At 37.5% G+C, this 24,624-nt stretch overlaps 1 protein-coding gene across 1 annotated transcript in view; it reads right to left on the bottom strand.

The window, feature by feature from the left end:
- Positions 1 to 24,624, bottom strand: part of cacna1ea (calcium voltage-gated channel subunit alpha1 Ea) — a 177,245-nt gene that overhangs the window by 61,564 nt on the left and 91,057 nt on the right. Inside the window, exons 6-17 of the mRNA XM_088927597.1 lie at positions 23,272 to 23,375; positions 22,945 to 23,060; positions 20,203 to 20,256; positions 15,248 to 15,337; positions 14,490 to 14,699; positions 13,684 to 13,796; positions 10,605 to 10,717; positions 4,649 to 4,780; positions 3,753 to 3,822; positions 3,163 to 3,280; positions 1,337 to 1,404; positions 516 to 613 (exon numbers count right to left, since the gene is read on the bottom strand). Coding sequence (XP_088783723.1) covers positions 516 to 613; positions 1,337 to 1,404; positions 3,163 to 3,280; positions 3,753 to 3,822; positions 4,649 to 4,780; positions 10,605 to 10,717; positions 13,684 to 13,796; positions 14,490 to 14,699; positions 15,248 to 15,337; positions 20,203 to 20,256; positions 22,945 to 23,060; positions 23,272 to 23,375 — 1,286 coding nt within the window. The remainder of the gene's footprint in view (positions 1 to 515; positions 614 to 1,336; positions 1,405 to 3,162; positions 3,281 to 3,752; positions 3,823 to 4,648; positions 4,781 to 10,604; positions 10,718 to 13,683; positions 13,797 to 14,489; positions 14,700 to 15,247; positions 15,338 to 20,202; positions 20,257 to 22,944; positions 23,061 to 23,271; positions 23,376 to 24,624) is intronic.

Genomic DNA, 24,624 nt, shown 5'->3' with positions numbered 1-24,624 from the left:
GCTAGTTTAACCAAACTGGGAATTTTGCTGTTTTTCTTAAGTTTTACAGAAATTAAGAATTTCTTAATGCTGTGAGATTAGTGTAACTGTTCTCGATAAAGGGCTTATAGAGAAACCTCACTTGAATTCAGTCTTCCACTTGCACGTTGCTATATGCATAATAGATTTATTTTTAAATTTAACTTAACTTTCAAAAATGTAATTAGCATGAATACTAGCAAGGTAAAAAGCAATTAACATTACAAAACAATCTCATTTATGCTCATAGAGAATGCTCCATGTAAAGTATGATGTACCCCTTGCAGAAAAGAGTGCCTTGTCAGTTACAGGCCTGAGCTATGTCAAACTTATTTAATTGAATAAGGAGAACAGAGGAGGTCCCCTGAGCTGCCTAGATCCCAGCATCCAGGCAAAGGGATTCTTCTGGTAAATGGTGGGAGGTGATGGCACTGTGGGATCCAGAAAGAGCATATCAACAAACATCAGGCAAAGACAGGCATTGAGAGATAACTCACTCTGCTGCCATGAGGTATGGGGCTGACATGGGGCTGACTTCCTTCGCTTTCTGCAGGGCGTGCTTTTGATTGAAGGCCTCTTCTTCCTCTTCTTCATCCTGATGAAGAAAACCAGTGGAACACAATGAGCTAGTTTCTATCAAAAATGACTTTCCCTTCCACTTTGCTCTTCAGGGTAGGCTCATGGAACATTGCCCTCACTGGGACATATCATGAAAGAAAGTACAAAGCAGAACAAACATGATTTACTGTACATGACAGACCATATGCTGGAAGAACACATTTACTTGCACTATTCAAATCTGGGTGTATAGCAAATATATACAGTATATATGGGCTATTGGAATTCTCTTCTATTAGGTTCCTTGCATGGCCAAAGTAAGGCACTACAAAAAGGATAAGCAGTGATTCGAGACAGCCTGATGTTTCAATGCCAAAGAACAGCAATCAGACCTGCTTTGTACTTTGCTTTGTCAGTTAAATGACATGATGGATAGGTCATTATAAACCTCCTGTATTTACTGTATTTTGTGATTTTGATTTCCACCAGCACCCTCTAAGCTCTAGGTTACCATCTCCATGCTTTAAAAATAATCTGTTTGTGATCTCTATACCTCCCTCATTCTTCACATCACCATAACACCAAATCGCACATGTCAAGACATTTACTACTTTGAGACTCATTTAGAGTCTTTTTGATCACCTATTAAACAGGAGACATTTTTGTGGGAGTAGGAAACAAGATACCTTGCCATGCTATTGAAGCTTATTTGCTTACTTTGTCAAGCTGATAAGAATGATAAGAAAAGAATACTTCTTACCTTGGTCAGTTCCTGGGCATTGGCCAAATTGTCCACTGCGATGGCCAAGAACACATTCAGCAATGTGTCTGTTCACAGAAACATCAAGGAACTCTGCGACACGACTCCTAAAATCTCAAGCACTCACTATAAATACAATAAATACTGTAAAAACATTTAAATTGAATAATTCTGTGGCTTCAAAAAGTTTTACATAGAGAAATGACTGCTTTATAATTCTCTTGCAAAACTAAACACACTACACAAGCATCAACAAATAATATTTAGCCTGAAGTTCAGCTTTTGTTATGACGCTTGTACAAGCTTACTATGGTGAATTCAATATGGTATTAACAAATGTCTACAAACGTTGCCTTAATTTTGCTTTGATGTCCTATGATGTCAGCTGTCCTACCAGTAGCTGCACTATTCTTTACTATACCATAATGGGCCATGAATAAACCTTGCTGTATTACCTGTAGTATCGTAAATTCTTTAGACAAATTTGTTAAGGTGTATTGCAGTATTCCTATTTCCAAATGCAATAATTCATAACGAAGGAATGTTAAAATTTTAGGAAACTAGAAAAAATCAGGTAAAATCATAGAAAACCATGTCAAACTGTCACTGGGGACATTGCTAAAGTAGTGGCTCTCAATCCTGGTCCTTTGGGGTCTCGTCACCTGCTGGTTTTGATTTCAACTGGGCTCTTAACTACTGGTGCTAATTGGTGCCTGTGACTGATCTGCTTCCTTGTTAAGACTGTTTCCATACTGAGACCTTGGTTCCAAAATACCCATGATAAACTATATTATTTAAATGCCTTCAAAATAAATACTTTATGTAACCTCTCTTCATCATGAAAATTAATAATCTGCAAATAATTAATGATTTCCAGACTGAACAGCTTTAAATAGATGATCAATTTATGACACCACTCGGGAATGATAATGCATGACACACTCCCACTTGTTGTCCTTTTTAAATCCAGTCTTTAGCTGAGACACTCAAATAAAGGTAATTCTGAACCTTACAAATTGGGTTCATACAAATCATAAAAAGTGCCCAGAAAATTTTAAGAGCCAAAAGAAAATTCAACAACACACCTAAAATAGGAAACTGTAATCAAACAGTCTGTGATTAAAAACTGGAGCACAAATCAGAAGACGCAATGGTTGCACAGAACATGGATTGAGAACCACTGTACTGTACCAAAGAAATTAATAAAATGCAAATGATGAAACATGGAATTTTAATTATAATAGTATAAAGCATACCCCCATTTGGACAACCACAATACAGGGGGATAAGTCAATTTCTTAATGGAAATCAAGAAAGAATAAAATCACAGGAGACACAACTGATGTGTTTTGGACTTCTTCAGAGAAAGAATGGAAAACAACTGAAAAAGAAAAAACATGCTTTAAAAGTGTCAAAAAGATAGTTACACAGAACAGGTGTTTCAAATTAACAAAGAAATACTAGAATCTAGCATTGAAAAGCAGCAAGCATTAATTGTATACTCTGATCGAGCAGCAACAAGCAAATATAAAAATATTTAATTGAAGTGTATTGAAATTCATATTATTATCAAACTATAATAATACCATTTTAAGCAAAACGTACTGTTATCACTTAAAACAGTAGTTTCTATTTGTGATAATACCCAGTGCAGAGTATTCACTTACAATTTAAAAAAACAGGTTTAAAAATGTATTTTAATTCCTTATGAAGAATACAGCTAAGTAACTTAAGCAGCTGAATGAATACAAGAAATACATCTCATTCTTCAGAACTAGACATCTTATATTTACAACTGCTGTGCATTTAACGTGGGAAAAGGATACAGTTTCCAAACAGAGTGAGCACAATGAAGTATATAGAGGACCACATGCCCGACCTCACTCCCCCCTGTGAGCGGATCCCATTGTACATCACTTCATTCCAGTCCTCTCCAGTCAGGATCTGTGTACATACAGTAGACACACATTCCCTGTCTGTGGCACATTCAGAGCAAATCTGGAATGCTCAAGAGCTCAATTGCTTCATCTGCCTTTTCTGTTTCATCTGACTTCAGAGAACCTAGACAGCAATTCCAAACCTACATGTGTCACATTACCAAGATTATTTGTTCTTCAGGTGAGTGAATTACCGTCTCTGTTTGACATAACATACCCAGATGTATGATTTTATTTTTTTTTCAAATTGATGTAATATTATTTTAAACCAAAGTACACTTGCACTTGATTTTTGCAAACCCGCAGTAGAAGTGATTCAACATCAGTTTTGGTCAGTGCTGAGAAATCTTCTGGGAGTAAACAAGTCTGTCAGAACTAAAAATGTGCTTTTAGATATCAGAGTAAGTCAGACTTTCCACAAACCCTCAGAGTACTGTGAGGTCTTTAAAAACAACTTATCATCAATAATTTAGCCAAACCTGGAACACTGTCATAATCGCTGCTGGAAATGTGTCAAAGTTGGTTGGAGTATAATCCTCAAAGATGAACCTATAGTGAATGAAGACAAAAAAACAACAACAAACGTTTAGGAGCACAGAAAATCTTTCCACAATAGGAAGTCAATTTTTGGAAAACAAACCTTCAGTCAGTCTGTCTAAGTCAAAATGTCTACTTAATGTGGTGTTGGTAATGAAGCTTAAAATGATTCTTTTTGTGAAACGAAGCCACTGTTGCTATAGCTGTCAAATTATATCTCCAGGTGGTACAGCTATTTCTAAAGCTGTCACTACAATGAAAACCTTGTTTAGTGATCTGTGAGTGCTCTCATCTGCATTAATCGCTCAAAAATACAAAAAGGCAACTAGTATCGTTGAAATCACAATTTCTGTGGATATCAAGTTATGTGGTACTTGTGACAGTTTGGATTACCTTCCATGTTGATGACCTAATACTTTGTTGATACTTTTACTGGTCCATGGATTTCACTTGGATCAATTACATCTGTTCTTTAATATCATCACTGTAATATTTTAAACATTTTTAACATTTAGTAATAAGTACTTTAGACTTCAATGATTTTCCTTTATATGCTTTGACAGTTGTTGTTTTTAAAGACCCTGACGTTCTTGCCAATGGATTAATAAATAATATGTAAGTGCACCATTACTGCTCTATTTCAGTTCACATTATTTTTAACTGGGTTATATGCAAGGCTTTCCATTAAATGAAATGCACTTTACTTCCTGAAATGTGTTTAGGCTTTGCATCCAAGTTTGACCTAATTCACCAACGAAGGGCTCACTAAGGAAGAGTCTTACAAATACCATAATGGTCAACGGCTCTTCTAACAATCACTGCATATCATTATAGTTACCTGCCACCAAAAAGCTGCATTCCCAGCAGGGCAAAGACCACAATGAAGAGGAAGAGCAAGAAGAGCAGGCTGATGATTGATTTCATGGAGTTCATCAGGGATACAACAAGGTTCCTCAGAGAAGCCCAGTACCTGGTGCAGGTGACACAACACATGATTTAGAGGTCTGAGGTGGGCAGCTGCTCAGCTTTCACACTGTGGAACACCAATTTTGAGTTACAACGTTGTATATTAAGAGTGACAATCGCTTTAGCATTATATACCGCCATGAAGGAATATTTTAAAAATAAGGGCAATACACATGCATACCTGCAGGAAGACAGATGGCTTTTTAAAGCCAAAAACTGAAATCCACACCCACTCTTTAAAAGAAACAATTATTTGAGTAGTTCTTGCTTATAGCTTTACATTAAAGACGCATGGGAACAGGACAGTGTACCACAGTGTGAAAGCTATTCATTCCACTTTTGAGAAGTGCTGTCAGATGAAAAGCTGCTGGAAAGTATGCTCATATAATCCTCTGAAAGAAGAGTACAAAGCGTGCTGTGAAACAGGGCACACAGACTCACTACAATTCTACACTTCCACACCTTCTCATTCTCAAGCTGTCAGCAGTTAATAAATAGAAGGAGCATTATCAAATGTGGTTAAAAACATTTTAAGTTTGGCATTCATATTATATATTTGAGAAAGGATTTGTTGGATATTTATTATTAGTTATTGTAGCAAGTAACTTATCTTTGTTTCAAAACAGCAAAATTGATTGTATTGTGGGGATGTATATACACAAGCCAGACAGATCAGTCAAAGTACTGGGAGAGAAGCTGAAAAAAGTGATGAATGTAGACAGGAAAGCTACAATTTAAGCTTCTCAGCTGCTATCAAGAAACAAAAAACATGTTGTTGCACCAGGTATACAATTGATATACAGTAATACTTTATAAAAAAAAAGTATTCAATCCAATGATATGCAGCTTAATCTACATAACATGTGGGCCATCCTTGAGGAACTCAAATGCCAGACTAAATGTGTGCTAACAATCACTCCTTGATAAAGGCAACAAACGTGATGGGTTATATATGAATGAGATGGGCACCAGCTCTCTTGACACAAGATATTTAAACTAGAATAGAAAGAGGGAGAAACCAAAGAAAATCCAAAAGAAAGGTAGGTTGGGAGCAAAGTCAAAAGGAAATCCGAAGGACAAAAACTGAACAAGGTCTTCATTTAACACCTAAATGCTGGGGATAATAAAAACACTACACTCAAAACTGCGATTAACTCTTATAATGTTGTTGGAACCCCAGAAACATGGCTAAATGAACATCTAAAATGATGGAAAAAAAATACAACATTAGTATATCCACACTATTCCAGAGAGACAGGAAAGATAGATGAATGGGTAGCATAACGCTATATACAGTATGAGAAAGAGTATTCAGGTTCAGGAACTAAACCTAGAGGAATCAAGAGTCTGAGAATCTACATGGGTCTGACTTCTATAAAACTGCATTCCAAAAGTATAGTGTTAGGAGTATGCTACAGTATAGACCAACAAATGTTAATTATAACTCTACACTATATGTAAAAAACTAAAATTTATGAGCAAAATAAGTAGTTTTTTATGAAAGAGTTTGCCCATCTAAACTGAGAAAAACCTATATGAATGTCAGCAGCAGAAACTGAAATGCCTGAAGTACAGTAGCGAAGCAACTATGATCATAACATAGCATGTTTATGTCCTATACAGTACATAAGTCCTGAAACTATGCAAAAGTCCAAAAGTTTATCGTTTCAGGATAACAGACTTTTAAGGAATGAGACAGTTTAAGATAAGTAAAATGGGACAAGACTGAATAGATGACAACAGTTTAAACTAATTCTGCCTGAAGCACAGAACAGATTAATCCCGAACGTGAATAAATTAAAATCTAAATGGTACCCCACATGGTTCAACAAATCAATTAGAACAAATATAAAGGAAAAACACTTTATGAAGTTATGAAAAAAACAACAAGATCCAGTTAAATAAATGGACTACAATGAATTGTAAGCACAAATAAAAATGTGTCAAAAAAAGGTCAAGAGAGAAAGGAATATTACAGAGTGAAGGGTTAAAATATCAACACATTATAACACGTTTTTCAGTACTGCAACAGCAAAATAACAGGAAAGGACGAAATAAAATCTGGGTTATGAAAGGGAAATGACAGAGACACTGTATTAATCAAATATTTCACTCAGGTGTTCACTAAGCAAGAAGACAACCACATGCCTCAAGCAATCCAAAGACAAAAACATATTAGTACAAGACAGGCAGATGTGTTTCAAGTACAAGAAGAACTCAAGCTTATTAAATGTCCAATTGTACTTACTGTCGCACTCTGCGACACTCAGTGTCTTGGACTCTGAGGGAGAGCCTGGTGAAGTGCAGTCTTGTCAACAGTTGAAGGCTGATGTTTGGAATCACCAGCTATGTGATACTGTAGTACTGAGCCATGTGTTGAGTGCTGTCATGTGTGTTTGTGATAGTGAATGGTGACAGGTGAAGAAGCAGGTAAAGAAAACTGAGCAGTCTTCTCTGGAAAGGGAACTGCATGTGAGAGCTAGGAGCCCAGAGGACTTCCAATGGAAAAGATGGAATGACAATGGGATAAGGGGATATGCTGGTGGAATTCAGTGTATGTGGCATGGTGAAGCCGCCAGTGTGGAATGTCTTCTCTGGTGGCCTGTCAGACTGTAGCGGGTGTCGGGACTACAGTAGTGTGATACTGTAAAGGTATGTTGTAGTGGGCGTGTAGCTGTCAAACTAGAGAGCAGGAGAGTCAGCTGTGATCCCCCAGGACTGATGTAGCAAGGGTGAGGGGTTGATTATTGCACTCCTGGCTCTCCCGGTGAACATGGGTACTGTGAATGTGTAGTTGAGAATCGAGTAACAGGAGATGCGACTGGAAGGAAGCAGTGTGGTAGGGCTGATTATTGGCTCCTGGCTCTGTCAGTGTACCCCGTGTGAAGACCAGGGAGTGGAAAGTGTGGCCGGAAGAACACTAACACTGTGGAGGAAGTGTGGTGGAGTGTGCCTGTCCCAGTGCTGGCTCCCTGGCAACTAGTGACATCTGGTATGTCTCCACTGCAGGAATAGAGAAGGACCTTCTGGCAGGAGTGAGTACACTCCAGACTGTGAGGGTTGTATGTGAAAGGAAAAGAAAAAGATACTGTATAGAGGGAGTGAGGATAATCATGCTCAGATGTGTAAGGGTTTACCACGTATGAGGTCTGTTACAGGTATTTTCATATTTTAACAAGGCTTTTGATAAAGCTCCTTACAAATCAATTTAATTTTCAAAATACAGGCAGCACAGGTTTGTGGAAATACTGTATGTGCATATAGATTAAGAGTAAAGAGTGAATGGTCAAATTGGAGTGATACAATTTGTATAGTATGCTATAATCACTGCTTTCTAATTTATATAATTGATGGGCATTCTGGCATGGTTAGTAATATAACCAAGATTGTAGAAAATGAAAATAGGAAGATAAGCAAACACTAAAAGAAGCAACATATGAAACTAAAAAAGATTTCAAAGTGGGCAATGAAGCATAATCCAGGGTTTTGACAAGTGTAAAACCCCGCTGCATGCAGGTAGCAAAAACATAAATTACTGTATATTATAAAAAAAAAAGGAAAATGTTTAGCTTTAAGAGACAATGCATGAAAAAGACCTAGGTGTTTATGATGACAATTCAATGTTAAATTCAATGAGGGGAAGCGCTAAAAAAGGCTAACAAAATGTAAGGATGTATAGTTGCTGAATTTAAATCAATCAATGTTACAGTATGTTAAACTTGTACAATGGACTAATAAGGCCTTTTAATACTGTGTATAATTTAGTCACCATACCTTGTGGCTGGTTGTGCTGGCCAGGAAATGTAAATGTTTCTTTGAAAAAAATAACTTTTTAAATCACACATACTATCATCTCACTAGAAAAAAAAACAGGTAACTGCAGCATTAAAGTTCAAATTTCTAATTGCTAGTTCACTCAACTCACTTGTGCACCTGCACTAGTGGGAGTTGGCCTGTACATGCTTTCCTACAAAATGTGTGCTGTTAGAGCCAACTGCATGATTTTCATCCTGTGGGCTGCACAATGCTCAAGGCAGACTGTGTTATCGATTAGAGTGTGATGCAGCTGCCAGTGAACTTACTGTAAACTCACAGGAGCCCGGACTGCCATATGGTGTTACTGTTACTTGTCAATCTGAGGTTATTGAGGCCAAATGAAGCCTACCTAATCCTGGCAGTGATCCTCTAGTTGTTGTAGTCTTGGAAGAACCCTCTCAGAGCTGCCTAATAACTAACCCAATATTGAATCCAACAGTGTCTAAACTATCATGTACTTAACCTACAGTATATTCTGAATGATCCCCTTCAATGTTTTTACCACTTGAAAGGTCCTGAGAATCAACCCTGAAACCACTGCGAACTATACAGGAGCTACCTGAAGCACAGCTTATTTATGAAACATTTAGTGTAGTGGCTTTGAAAATTCAAATATTTCCCCCCTTCAGTAGATACTTAAGAAACAGTTAGAATGAATCAGGATTGCAGTTAATTGCAGTTACTGTCTCTGATAAGCTATTTATCTAAATTACAATTATTACCAATGGAAAGAAAGGTTGGGAATGATGATTAAAACTGATTGCATTTCACTTAGAGTAATTGCATTTAATAGCTATGTTGATATGAATGAAGAAGGCTGTGATCTAATCATATGCACTTTTTATGCTTTTGATGGCATATTCCTTATATTTTAAGACATAATTGAGAGAAGACATACTGTAGTACCACAAAAAAGCATTGAGAAAAAAAAGGTCCTTTGCATTTGTCATTGATGCTGAACATTTGCATTCCCACACATGGATTTGAAGGCTGAAAGGGTTGTTTAAAGTGTTATTTTAAATTTAAAACCTCAAATACACACAATGGCACTTCAGCAATGTATTGGACTGCACTAAAAACAAAGCAGATAATTTCTATCTATTTTCTGGCACTAAAAGCTTTGCTTCTGATATACCTATCACACAGTTCCTTTAATAGCATGGTTTCAAAACATATCTTCATTGCAAACTGTATGGCATAGACTAAAACTCAGAATCTTTATGGGATATAATTACTGTAACAGCTTCATTTGATACTGTAGGCTTCTCCAGGTAAATCATAAACCAGGGTAGAGTGCTGACTGAGAGAGGTGCATTGTTGTCAAACAGTCGCAGTTTCACTCTAGGAATCAAGCTCAATTTACTGTACATGTTAAACTGCGGATATAATAAGAAAAGACCATATACATTAATATATATGTGTGGTAGTGGCCAGTGTCCTCTCCTTCATGTGTGTTGTTTAAATTACAGTAGATTTTTTATCTATTAAATATGGTGGTCTCTCTTAACACATTCTTATGTTTTTTCCTGTCTTCTAGTTTGCAGTATTCCCAAAGAAAGTGAGACACATGGGCCTGTTATCAGGGATGCAAAGCTATTAGAGAATAAGCAGAATAAAGACAAATGTATTATATTGTTTTCTCTTCCTGTTTTCCAAATATTGGGTTTAAAATGCTTTAAAATGGTCATGTATACTGTACATACTGTTTTATTAATACAATATTTTGAAGCCTGGATTATTAAGTGTTTTTAGTTTAAAAAAAAGCAGGCATGCAGAATGTTAAAGTGAAAAAGGTGCATGCTCTGTGTTCACAGTTCGATGCACACTTACAGTGCGTGTTACAATGAAGAACTTTAATGTCACTAGCCACATAGCAAGCTTTTTGGCAGCAACATGAAAAAACTCTTTTGACCAAAGAATAAGAAATCTCAGGGTTACAGTCGATCCCTTCTGGGCTGAGATATGGTGGTTAAACACACTGACCAAGCACACGGACGGCTAAAGACACTCACTTTGTGATCTTGAAGATCCTCAGCAGCCTCAGAGCTCGAAGGACGCTGATTCCGAAAGACATCCCAGGGCGAAAGAATCCCCAGACCACTTCAAAGATGCTGCCGACGATCACCTACAAACACCACAGCAGATGCTCTCAGACCACATCATCCCCATGGCAAAACTTCTCCAAAGGTTATTACCACAAAATCACAGTGGAAATATGAATATTCATATCCAGGACTCATCATGGAAGGGTTATTTTTCACCACTGTTTTACTTGAGCAGTGACAGTTAATAATTAATAATAATTTGCAGTTTTACAAATTATTGTGTGAACAACCCGCCCCCCCAGCAAAAAACCTAACTGCACGATGATATCATTATCCCCGCATCAGTGCAAGTGTATTACCTTATTTTAAAGGTGTTTCACAATGGCACTTTCTGTACAGTATTACAGAAAGGTCAAGCAAAAAGTTGAAACTACACAGCTGTTTCTTTGTAAAAGAAAACAGAACAATCATCTTTCAGAGGGTTGAACAAATATGTTTCGAAACAAAAAGATGGTTGTGCAACATGATGAGTGTTTGGTTTTTATGTTTTTTGAGAATAGTGCAGAAAGCAAAACATAATGAGTGTAGAAAAAAACAAACTATATGTGCCCGAGCAATCTGTGTTAAAATAGCTTTTTATCTATAATCTCTACTAATTATTAGAAACATGAAAAACCTCAAATATATGTATATTAATTTTTTTTTACTAAATATTTCGATACTGACTGTGAAAACAAGTTGCTGAGATTTCCCATTTAATTTAAAGATATATTTTCTTATAAATGCATGAAAAAAACAGCATCACAGCCTATGTCAGCATAGTGCTGGTTATTATTTAAATTTTATCAGCTTCTGTCCCACAGACAACATCTAACAATCTAAACAATAGCAAGTCAATATCTAAAGAGTAATACGCACTCAACTCCCCTGCTATTTTATGGCTGTGCATTATTTAGTGTTGTACAAATTGAAATGTTCATGCATAAAGTGGTTCAAGCAAAAATGCACAGGAAATTTTGCAAAATGCTGGTTCTGAGTTCATTTTATAATATTTATAATAAAATTGTGAGATGGTATAGTGTGCATCAAAAAACAATATGGCTACAAAAACATTGCCTAATACTATTTCATTTTATATTGCTCCTTTACTGCAGTGTAATCCTTCAGAAACCAAGTTATAACATTGAGCAAAGGTATACAAAAGAGATTAAAGGCAGTGTTGACACTGAGGTGTGATAAAGACAATGTGAATCAACACTCACAAAGCAAAACTATATTGAAACTGGACAAACATTTGTCAATAAATGAAATGTGGGATAACAATTAAACATTTTCTTGGGTACCATTCAAACTCACAAGGCTTTAAAGCATCTACTGTAGGTAGAGGTAATGGGCATCAACTTCAACTAACTGTTTACAGCATGTGGATGATTAAATAATGCTGAAAATGCTTCCAAACTACAGTGATAGCTTATTGAGAAGCCTAATACTGAAATTTGTGTAGTTATGACAAACTACTGTATGAGGAGGTGTTTTGAGAAACAAAAACTAATTGTGTTTTAAATGGCTGAAAAATGGGATATTCCATCTGATTTTATTCCACTTGGAATAGTGTTCCACAAATTTGCATTCCAAAGACTGAGGGGAAGGATATGCTTCTTTATAACTGACACCAAAGCTGACAGACTCTGCACTTTCATCATTTGCTGCTTAGTTAATAAAAAAACGTCATGAAGACCTCAAGATTTTCTGACACACTGTAATCTTTTTTTCCCATTCTTAGAGTCTTTTTTCTTTATGGCATTCAAAAAATGCATTCTTTTTAGTGCTCATTATGCAAAATAAAACCTTTTTAACATTATGCTTCAGAAAAGGAACTAAGATGCCTTAAACCTTTAATGATTACATTTCAGTTTTAAAAAAAGGATGGCTATGATAATGTTTTCAACATCAGAGTGAAGATGTTCCGGATTGACAGTACAGTATGTCAGAAAAGTGAAATTTGTTATCTTACAGTTCTATTATTAATATACAGTACAAATAGAGATTCTATCTAAAGCTTGCATGGTTGAAGCAAATAGCTTCTGTTCTTCCGAGTGGCTCAAGCAGTACAGCTGTTGATTTGGAGGGCAAGGTGTGCCATATTATAGAGATAGTGGATATTGGTGGTATGGGTCTAGGTTGTGTTATCAGCTGTGGTACAGTAGATTCAGCAGTGCACATTTTGCCAAGAGGTACCAGAACTGGATTGGCTTGAGGATAGGGCACACACACGTGGGCATTCTCCTTTTCCTTGCTCCACAGATATGGTTGTTTAGCATTAGTCACACAGGTCCTCCAATCAACAACAACCCTCCTATATGCTCTGTTGCATGTTTCAGTGGAATACAAGGTGCTTTTACAGTACCTGCCTCTGCTGGTACAGTGACCATAGCAGTTAAGTCTCTCCAAGATTCCAGATAAATCAACTGTAATACAAATATGGGCCACCAAAGAGAACTTTGCAAATCAAGATTCAAATAAATCTCTGGAAGGGACAAAATATAAATTTTCTTTCATATTTTGTAAAGATACCAAAAGTTAAATGTCACCTGAACTTTATTATACAGTATCCTTATCTTCTAACTTTTAATCAATTGTCCTATCAATATACCCTATCATACAGTAGCTCTCCATGCATATTTTAACTTAACTTAGCTATTGGGTAGTTAAACTGGGTTAAAACATGCAGGAAGAGGAACAGTGTGCTTTTCATGTTGAGTCTTATTAATCTTTCTCTTTACCCTCCAAAATAACAAAGATTATCTATAAATCAGGAGGACTGACAACACAGATCTTAGAAGTGGGACAGTAAATCCAGGTCACTCCCAGAAGTGTTTCTCTCAGTCTTTTTTTAGTTCAATAAGGAAGCCATTTTTAATGCTGGCAGGCTAGCTTCTTGCCTGTGTGTGAGAAAAGATGACATACCCAAGCCAGGCTGAATATTAGAGCGTCTCTTCAGTCTTACAGTGTGACAAAGGTGAACAATTGAAATCCATAAACTTACTCCACAATCAAAGCAGTTGAAGGATGAATGGAAGTAGAGCCGTGGTCCCAGGCCATACATTTTTAGAAACATTTCGGTGAGAAAGAGTCCTAGGAAAAGGAATTCTGCATAGTCTGCACAACAGAAAAAACAACATTGTAGGATTGCAATTCGACACACTACCCTTGTTTGTATCAGGCACCTGAATGCTTTGCTATCGTACACCTACTGTAGCTATACTGTATGTCACTCTCAGATCAAAACTTAAAACACTGCTATTCATTTTTTAAGAGTACTGAATGTTTTAAATTAGGATTGGTGCATTTGTATTTTTAATCACCTTAGTATGAAGCTGGAAAACCACAACACAGATGATTTTATTGAAGCTTTAGGAATGTAAAAATGACAAGGTGCACTACTGTGGTGAATTAGGCCCCTGCCCAATATTTATGGGGTACGAGTTGAAATCTGTTATTTCTTTGGCCTTGTTTTAGAGCAGCTGGCCTTTATCCTGAGTTTCAGAACATTAGAAGGATAGTTATTTCAAGGATATCTCCCAGATCCCTGGGTTTGTGCGTGCACCGGTCAGGATCCTGGGAAAAGATCAGAGGACACCTATCTACCTCCAATTCATCACAGTTACTAACATTACAAGTGTTGAACTAAGTTGCGGACTGGGCGTCCATTTTGTGCTTGTGCCGAGATGAGTGAGGATGAATGAAATATCCCACTAGTGGGATTTGGAAAAAGGATACCAGAATTGTGCAGTATCTTCTGACAACTTCAATGTGTGATACAAGCTGAGCATCAATTCTTAGCTGACTTACATAGGAAAGTGGAAAGCCACTCAGGCTGGTTGTGGTGCACAATGGCGACACACAATGTGTTCAAGGCCACCAAACTGAGCACCGTCCAGTAGAAAGTGTGCGATTTGACCATGCGGCGGATGGAAATGCGGAGCATGCGTTCTTTCCTCCGGCAGTACGAGGCCCCGCCGAATTTAGCACTCTTAATGCTGGCCCTTGCAAGAGGGATGCCTGGGAAAGGGATTTAGAAAGGTTAAAGTTCATCGGCGGTCCAGACAATCTTCTGACACAACAAGAAAATTGAGTTTTTTCCGTCTCCTGGTTTGTGCTAATTTATTAATTTGTACAGAACCACTTGTGAGCTGTCTTCTGTGTTAAAGATCTTTTTTTTCATTGTTTTACTGTAGATAGAATCGGGAATTGCATTTGCTCCTATCAAAACAAGAGTGAGTACTAGTAAGAGTTTGACTGCATACAACTTGTGTGACCACTGTCACACAAGGTTGATGATAATTGTTCAATTTATCAAACTATATGTTGAAATTGCAACTTTTAGTTTAAACACAATATTAATAGATCTCTATTTGACTCTGGTATGCAGATGCCTGATCCCTCAATACTTCCGCTTTACAAACGTCCTGCAAAAACAGAAACCTTTTTGACCTTTGGATCTAATTTTATTGCAAAGTGAAGTGGTTTTCTGGTAGAGCAGTAGAACAGATAGACTGAATTATTCTTTGTGTCCTGCAGTATACTGTATATTGTTTTTTAAAACTCACCTACAGATGAGATGTCAGCATACTGGTCTTCACTTGGCTCCCTGCGAATCACTTCCATGCGGCTTTTCTTGATAGTCGCTCTTCTGAGCACTGCAACCCCAGAAATTTAGATGGGATTCACAAATGTGAAATTCGGTCAGTTCTTCTAGAGAACCAGTGCCAGTGAAATTTTCTCTTTGATAAAGCCTACTTTATTTATTATATTCATTAAGGCACATGACAGTACAGTAATGAAACACCACACACATGATGGTGTAGACACAAACATTCATTACAGCTTGGCCAGTAGCACTGTGCTTGGTTTCATGCACTTGTTGATGAAGAAGGTGCATAATTGCACTGCAGAGTCAGAGGAACTGTGCAAATATTGTTAGTTATTTGCATGTTTCAGGTCTGAAGCCACTGTGAACCTGATCCTCTGGGATATTTTTATAGAAAGTTAGAAAGGAAATTGTACCTGCAGCACATATAAATATTTACCCCAACTTTCATAAATACATAAAAGAGCCTACAGAAGATAAACTTCTCCTAAGCTTAGACTGCAGTAGTTGCTGAAAGACAACTACCAGTACTCCAGGGCAGCTTTAAATCTACAGTTACCAAGGCAACCTTAGTGTACTCCATAATTGAAGCAATTACTTACTATTTCCACCCAAACAGCAGAACATTTCTGGCTGCTTTTGCCCTTTCTTTACAAAACCATTTATGCAGGTCAGACAGGATATATTTGGTCTTCTTGCTATGTAAAGATGTGTGAAGCATTACAATTCAATATTGGTTTTAATTTAGTCAAGCTGTTTTAAAGGTTAAAGTGGAGATTGGAAGTTGATCTTTACCATGGTTACCAGATGTATTCCACCATGACAACCTCTTGGGAACTGTCAATCAACATTTAATAAAAATGTTGGTGTATTGGTGCACACAAATCACATCCTTTAATGTATAGGATTACAGGTGTGTGTACTGTATATGCACACACACATACAGAATACTTCTAAATTAAGTGCAAGTGGGGAACTGTCTCAGCATGGAAACTGCAATGGAACAAGTACAGGTTAATTCAATGCTGAAAAGTAGAATGAAAACAAAAACTGAAACATTACATTTTTTTGACTTACTACAGTACTTCTTCAGTTGAGAGGTGTTTCATTCAAAGAACTGTTATGAAAATATTATATGGCAAAGCAATGCAAATTCTGTGTAAACACACATGGCATCATGGGTAACATATTTCCATGGTCTCACTTGTAAGAATACAGATTGTCTCAATAGGCAAGTTGAACATAAACAGCTTTAGTATATTCGCACAAGGTACTGTATACCTGTATTCAGCTTACAGTACAAAGCTGGTTTAAATATGGTAAACTGTACTGGGCTTAGACACACTCCTATCCTGTATTTTTAAAGGTAAAGCAATTGAGGCCATGCTTAGTTGTACTAAGCAAAACACAAAGCTATCTCTACATCTCTACAGCTTTAAGACAGCAAACAGGTTGTAGCTTCCTGAAATTCCTAAAATTTGGAATGGAAGCCTATAATCGGGTGTGGAAGGGGTCAAAAGCAAGACAGACTTCAACACCAGTACAGGCTATTCTGAATACCTGGTGATAAGCTAATGTCATCTTTCAATGTTTTGTTAACGATGTGTTCAGGGTTTTCATGAACAAACTTATGGTCATCTACTGTACATAAAAACATACAAATCTTCTTCAACTCCAACACTAAGCATATCCAACATGTCAAGCAAGTCCTGACCCGGCTCTCCCATCGTTGCCTGTATGCGAAGCTGGAGAAGTGCAAATTCCATGTGCTGGAGGTCACATTCCTGGGATACCACATCTCTTCTAAAGGCCTCCATATGGGTTCCCAGAAGATCTCAGCAGTATGAAAATGGCCCACTCCCACTTCACTGAAACAAGTCCAGTAGTTTTTGGGATTTGTGAGCTATTGCCGCAGCTTCATCCGTGATAACAGTTTGGAAGTGGCTGCCATGACAGCCCTCACCAAGAATAAGGGCCGGTCAAGGGCTTTGAAAGAGAGGAGGCATCTTCTGGAAGGGGCTACTCACCATTCCTCGTGCCCATCAACCAAAAGAACCTGGCCTTTTCGTAGAAGGCCAAACATTTGTACCCTAGACAGGCAAGCTTGGTTCTATATTTCTTCTGGTTCAATTTTTCCAACACGTACTGATCTAGGTTGGAGAATGGCAAGGCAGATACCCTGTGTAGATATCCCTGATGACTCCTCAGGAGAGCCCAAAAATATTATTCCTCCTACCCACATCATTGGAGCTAATCGCCAATCCATGGAAGAGGCAGTGAAGATGGCACTGGCATCCCATCCCCCACTTCTGGACACCCCACCTAGCACGTGTTACGTCCCACAGCCTGTCAGGTCTGTCAGGTCGGAGATCTAACAGTATAGTATTATATCACAAATGGCCACCAAGGTGTACTGGAGATGTTGGAACTTGTCCGGTAGGTGAAGATGCAGGCTGACACTGCAGCCTATCATGCTTGCAACCAGGCCAAGCATTCCTGGTCATTCCCTGCAGGCCAGTTTCAGCCTCTCCCGACTTCTGACTGCGCAATATCCGTCGATTTCATCATGGGCCATACATGCTGTCAAGGATGCTCAGTGATCCGAGTTGGTTTCTTGAAATCTGACCTTTTTGTCCCTCTGCCCAATCTGTCTTCCGTTTCCATGTTTATGGCTACCAACTTCCTCTCCTTACCCTGCAGCCCGGAGGCACCAATGTCTCTGCTTTGGACAGCACTGTATGCAACCTGCAGGAGGTTTGGAATTGGGTTTGCTGTAACGTGAAAAAGGCCTCTTCTGAACCCTTAGTTCAACTGGGACTGCTGCCCCCTTTTTGTGTGTAGCGGAGCTAGTGTGGTGATGTCAGCGCCCTCACTGCGCGTATCAGGGTCCTCAGCTGCCTGGGTTGAGGGAGGTCTCCTTTAGCTCACGCGGTTGGTGCCCTGTTGCGTTAAGCCGGAGACCTGGGTTCGCGCCCCAGGTGTGGGGGCCGGAACGCGGTGGCGGAGGACACGACGCCGTGTGGAACTGTGACTATCACATGTGCACACAGAGGTCTTTAAAAACCATAGATGACCATTAAAAATGCAAATGTAAAACTAAGGTAAAGCTTTTTTTTGCAGGCTTTAAATTGACTTTCATTTGCAGTTGTTTATTGAATTCACATCAAAATATGTCTTATTAAATTCAATTATTTGTTGTCTAAAATTGACTCTACTGTACCTTCAATAAGTACTGTATGTAATTGATGTGAAATAGCTTTTCATCTTTCATTTATTTTCTTTCACATGATCTCCTTCAAGTAAGATGCAGTTTCCCTCATGCACATGTCTAAGACGTTTAATAAGATCATTTGGGTTTCTTCTTTTATTATTGTAATTATTGTAATTATTATTGTAATTATTTTTATTGCTGTTCTCTAAATCTTCTCATTAGGTAAATGCCAACTGAAAGTAATATGGGGTCTCTAAATGTTAATTTAATATGCATCTGCATACGGTATGAAACTGATATTAGTTCATGAAATACAGAATGTGGTGTTACAAAAATCTTTTGGAATTGGCAGTACAGGTTGTTTGTGAGAAAAAACTTGTTTCAAACTAGTTTTTTTTCTGGCTTTATATTGTATGTAACCTTAAATGGTCAAGGGTCTGAACAGAATCTTAATGTCTCCTAATTAATCAACAGATTCATCCAATTAAGTCATTCGGAGCTCACCTGAAGAGATAACCATTGCTCTTAAAGATCAGGGTTAGATACCCCTGATGAAGTTATTTCTGACATCATAAAATGACTTATTTATTAATACAGCTTAGACTGCAATCACAGCCTGCATTCTTAGTTGAAGGTAACAAATGAGTATGAGTAACTAACAGTGAACCTCAAACAGTACAGAGGAAGCTTCATTCAAACTGCGGCACATCTAAACCATTTAACCCATGCCTGGCACATGGCATATTTGGTAACTCTGAGTATGGTTTATTATACAGTGATATCCTCTGTTAGTAGTTACCTGTATATCTGATCCTTTTCTTAGTTGGTATTTTGGGACATTACTGTACCTGACAGGTTTGTCCAAGTAACATGTTGCCAGTTCAACAGCAGAGACAACAAGCAGGCAAAATAAAATTGCTTGATAAAAGGTCAAATAAATCGGTAAAAGAAATTAGCTCCTTCACAGCACAGACCATACTTATGCTCTCAGAACAGTGAATCTTCTTATCCTGGCTCCCAGCAGAACAAAATTAAAAAACAAAATGTTTACTAAAATTACAGTCTAATAGAAATGATAAATGAAAGACAAGGGTCTGAACCAGAAAAAAAACTCATTTGACTAGTCACTTCAGGTAAATGCACCAAGATTGTTTTTAAGTCTTCTGGTATATGAAACACACTCCCCCAAGCCTCCACAAATTGCAAGGCTGTTGTGTTGATGTACTGTCTATCAATTACCCTGCTCTCACTTTTTAACTTTATCTAAAAGACAAGTACAACTTTTCGTACATGGAGTCTTCTTCAGGTGTGTAGGTATGCATAGTCTGTCTGAAGATTCCACACTTAAATGCTGTGCACTCATTTTTAGGTATTTTTACTTTGCAACAGGGAATTAAACTGCTTGTTCCTATACATACAGTACATATTTAAACAGACATGCATGCTTTGGTTCTGAACTTAGAAATAGCTCGATACCAAAAAGAAATTAAAATTCTATTGGATATTGTAAGTGTTGAAGAAGAAAGAAAACAAAACTGGACATGGTGAGTGCATAAATATTGTAGAATGAAGTAATACTCAGCACTGGTACAAACAAGAAAACTGGCAGAAATGAAGCAGCAGTGTTTTCTATGACCAAATAAGACAGGAGGATCCTTATGTGAGATTAAAAAAAAAAACTAATTATAAAAAGGATATCTTACCATCCAATGCTGATGTCCCTGAATTTTTATTTTCTTCTGCGAGCATCACTTCCTCTGTAAAGGATGAAAACATTTTTTAAAAAAGTTCATGGCATGGATGATACAATGAGACCTGAGCTTTTAAGTGATTTCTTCCAAAAGAAACATTCTGGAAGAGATGTGTAAAAATCTTGCTCTATTAACAAATAGACCATTTCAGTATCAGTAATTAAATAAATGGAACGAATGAAGAATCCAGTTTAAAACTGAGAACACAGAGCACTTCCTATTACATGGTCTGCTGAGTTAGAACAAACCACAGTACCTACTGTAGTCCTGTCAGTGGGGATGACAATACAATCCAGGATCCTTCAAGAAATGACTGGATATTAACTGAAGATATTAGCAATTCACCCTAATATCTTCAGTTAGTAGTTCAATGATCAACAAACCAGCCAATGACCTCTTTTGTTTGCAGTTTTTCTTTTGCCCTAACATCAATACATGATTCTTAGAGTATCTTCAAATACTTAGCCCAGATCTATAATATTTCTGGATCCTTTTGATGAGCTAAGTAGATGTGCCTTGGATGTATTGAAACAGACACCATGCTGGCTTCAGTCATGTATAATGACAATAGATACAGAAGACAAGTGGACCAAGCAATCAACAACCTGTTCATGTAATGAGGTTTACAGTACAGTATGTGCTTGGCCTGTCCTCCCATTTTTTCCATTGGTTAGATAAATAAACATTTAAAGTGCAATTTGCTTTTGAAGCCCAATAGTTAGTTGAGTCTTAATCCATGTTTAGAGGGTGTATTTGCGATTTCAACATTTCAGATCTCTTGGATACTCATCTTTGTGTGTGTTGCATTGTTTTGCATGTTGAGGCAGACTGTTTGCTTCTATAACTAGCCTGGTGCATTATTGCTCCAACTTAGTGACAGATTTGAGTGTCTATATGGGGATCAGTCTGAAGGGTTTGCGCAAATCACATTTTAAATCTGATTTCTTGGGGTTCATACTGTATAACTTGTAATATCTTTTCTGTTGCTGGCTTACTTCACATCTTCGAGAGTGGGCCTGCCCCTGCAGTTGGCTCACCTTTTCCCAGAGAACACTGCAGGCCTTTTCTGGCAGCATGAACCAATATTGATTCCAGCCAGTGACTCACCAGTTTGTTTTCTGAATAAGCTTCACCCTTCATCAATCCATGGTGAGTGGGTGTGTTTGTGATTTCAGCATTTGAGATCTTTTGAAAACTCATTTTTTTGTATGTGTGTTGAGTTGTTTTTGAAAAGGAAGTGTGGGAACAATGTGTGTTGACCAAAAAGTAATTAAAACTTAGGCACCTGAAAACTCTCAGACTAATTCATAAATTTCTTTATCTTTACAGTGCCCTACTAAAGTATTCAGACAACAAAGTTAAAACTGTTCATTTTGCTTTACAGTCAACTGATATTTGTGATTATTAAATTCATTTGAAAATAAGAACAATACACATTTTACTTTATAGTATGTTATGCATACATTTGATCATATTATAATGGAACCATGCTTTGTAATGTCAAATGACGATAAGTGTTGGAACACATTCAGTGAAACTCAGTATTTGGTTGGATAATTCAAACCTCTTCAGTTTGTGCAAATATTGCAGACTGTAAAGCAAACACAAATGTTGCTTTTGGAGGGCACTGCACATTGTGGCCTCTTTTCTTGCTTTATATTGCTTGTATTGCCTAGAAATGGACAACACTAATCACTTCATTTAGCTTTTTTCCCCAATCCATGTTAAGGGCTTTTCAAGAGCAAAAAGCAAACCTTTAAACTAATAAAAACTATGAAAAAAAATCTGAAAATGCATCATCAGTTAGCTGGAGTCAGTTTCAAGTCATCAACACTATAATGCCCATCACAGCTTAGGCTCCTGCAAAAGCATAGTATGTAACAAGACTAAATTTCTAAACAATGAGTAAACACAACACCGGAGCCTACAGTATACCAGGGTTAGGGTTCACGACAGGATACACCTTAGATAAGATGCCCATACATCGCAGGGCACACATAGACCAAACATGCTCTCACTCACACTAGGACCAGTTTTACAGAAGCCAATAAACCTGCCAGTACTGTATATCATTTGACTATGAGAGGAACCCAGAACACCTGGAGGAAATCAATATGGACACGAGGGTAACATGCAATCTCCATGCAGATTATACCCCAGGAATTGAAATCAGAGCCCCAGTGCTGTGAGACAGTAATCCTAATCACTGTTCAATGATTAAGAAACACTTTGAAGCAAAAACCAGACATATGGTGGACACATACCATCAAATGAGAAAATTAGTCATTGTTAATTCTGTAAGTTTCAATATCTACAGGTAAACAATTTTCACACCCTTTTTAAGAATTGTGTTGTGCAATGGCAAGTTAAATAAAACATACATCTCCTATCACAAATAAGTAATTTCCTAATCATTAAAAAGCAAAATGAATCTAGTTAATACAATATGTTTGAATTTGTTATTTATCCCCTACAACCCTCTTCAAATTTTGTTCTGTTGTGTCAGTCTAGTAGAAGAAAGTTCTAAGACAATCACAAACACAATGCAGCTCTGTTGCTGCACTGGATTTGATGGAATCTAGCTCTTCATGGCAATTACAGAAGACCACCCTGCAGTAGATTGAGATGATTATTTTCTGGTACACACCGTATTACATCAAGCCAAGCTGGGAAGATCGCCCATGCCACCATTACCTGCTCTGTCTATCCAGGCTCGGTATCCATTCAGCTCTCTCTCAATCTGCTGCTGTCTGCGCAGCTTCATGAAGGCTCTCCGGTTCTCCACCCGCTCTCTTTCTTTGGCAAACTCCCTGCAAGAAGGACAAAATGTATTGAGGGGAATCTACAAGACATGCTGTTTCCTGTTAGAACATCTGTCAGCTCTTTGAATGAGTATAATATACTGTATACTATTTTTTATAGCAGTTATTGTATTGCTATCATTGTTATCTTCCTTTTCAGCATTCGTTTTCATTTCAGCCTAAAAACCAACAACACTGGAAACTGTGATGCTCAACTTACCCTGAAAGAACTCCCAGCACGAGGTTAAGTACAAAAAAGGACCCAATGATGATTAGAGGGATAAAATACAACCAGTTCCATGTTGGGCCTAAGGCATCATTGGTCTGTGAATGAAAATAAAGACAATATTTATTAATAAGACTGATGGCTATACAAAAACTTGCTGTGATTAATAATGGTGCTAAAGGATTTAAAGTGTGCTAATTTTTCTTACAGAGCCTTGAAAAAAATCTGCCACTACCTTCCAGAGCAAAAAAAAGTAGCTAATTTCCATGCCTGCTACCTACCTTGGATGAGACAGCCATTTTTCAGGCTACCTCTAAAGTAGACAGACACTGTAGCACCATCAAAAGCTGGTGGAGCTAAACTCATTTACTGAGATCAGGGATGAACTATAAATCAGTGCTTACTGTTGAAAAGAATCTTAGTTTCACATATTAATAGGGCAGAGGTACAGTGCTGTGGTGTACAGTCTTAAGCCAGGAATCTTTTTACACGAAACTTTGGCACTTTAATCACCACACCAACTAACAAAGTTTCAAAGAACTCCCAAATTGTCTGCATTTCACCTTGGAGCTCTTTGTCTTTCATTCTTAGGCAACATTCTTGTCTATTTTCTAAGAACATGTCAATTTCTGCTTTACGTTATACTAAAGCAGTTGATATGTACTACTGTACATATAGTATCAATTTCTTTTTTGATATAGTACATATGCACACAATTGCTTCTGCTTCTTCAACTACAGTTCTGGTTTATTGATCATTTGTGGGCAAAGATTTATTTTAATCTGTAACAGACAAGTCTGGATCTTGACCTGTCCAGCATCAAAGGCCTCTGGGGAAGAAATAAGTGTTTGCATGGCCTGGAAAACCTCCTTTATTGTACAGTTATACTCAGCTGGCCTGAATGCACTGCAGTGCTCTCAGTGAGATATGATCTTGCTGTAGTGTTGTTTTATGTAAAGCTCAAAGACTGAACTGAACACCTGAGAGCTTCAAGTAGTCAATCACACTGAAACCGGAACTGACAGCAATATTGTTTCTGCTCTGCAGCCATCTAGCTATGACAAATTAAGACTTGTGAAAGTCTATGTGAAACACACATAGATGAAAGATGATCCAAAATCTCTTTTTAACAGTGTATTGATTTATAAATTAAATTTCATAGTGCTGTGGGAAAAGAACTTGCTATGAAATGATAAAAATAAGTAGATGTTTACCTAGATATCTACCTTTCTACAGTATATTGTCCTGTCTATTAAACGAATAGAAGAAACAGCCTTTCAGGTAGGGTGCCAGTTAAGAGCCTACAGTACAATCACAATGGGTTCAGGGTATGAAGTTTAATAAGCT

The sequence above is a fragment of the Atractosteus spatula genome, chromosome 11 (assembly GCF_055471065.1).
Source record: "Atractosteus spatula isolate fAtrSpa1 chromosome 11, fAtrSpa1.hap1, whole genome shotgun sequence".
Lineage (NCBI taxonomy): Eukaryota > Metazoa > Chordata > Actinopteri > Semionotiformes > Lepisosteidae > Atractosteus > Atractosteus spatula.
Note: the sequence above shows the minus strand (reverse complement) of the source record. Positions and strands in the feature narration are given on the sequence as shown.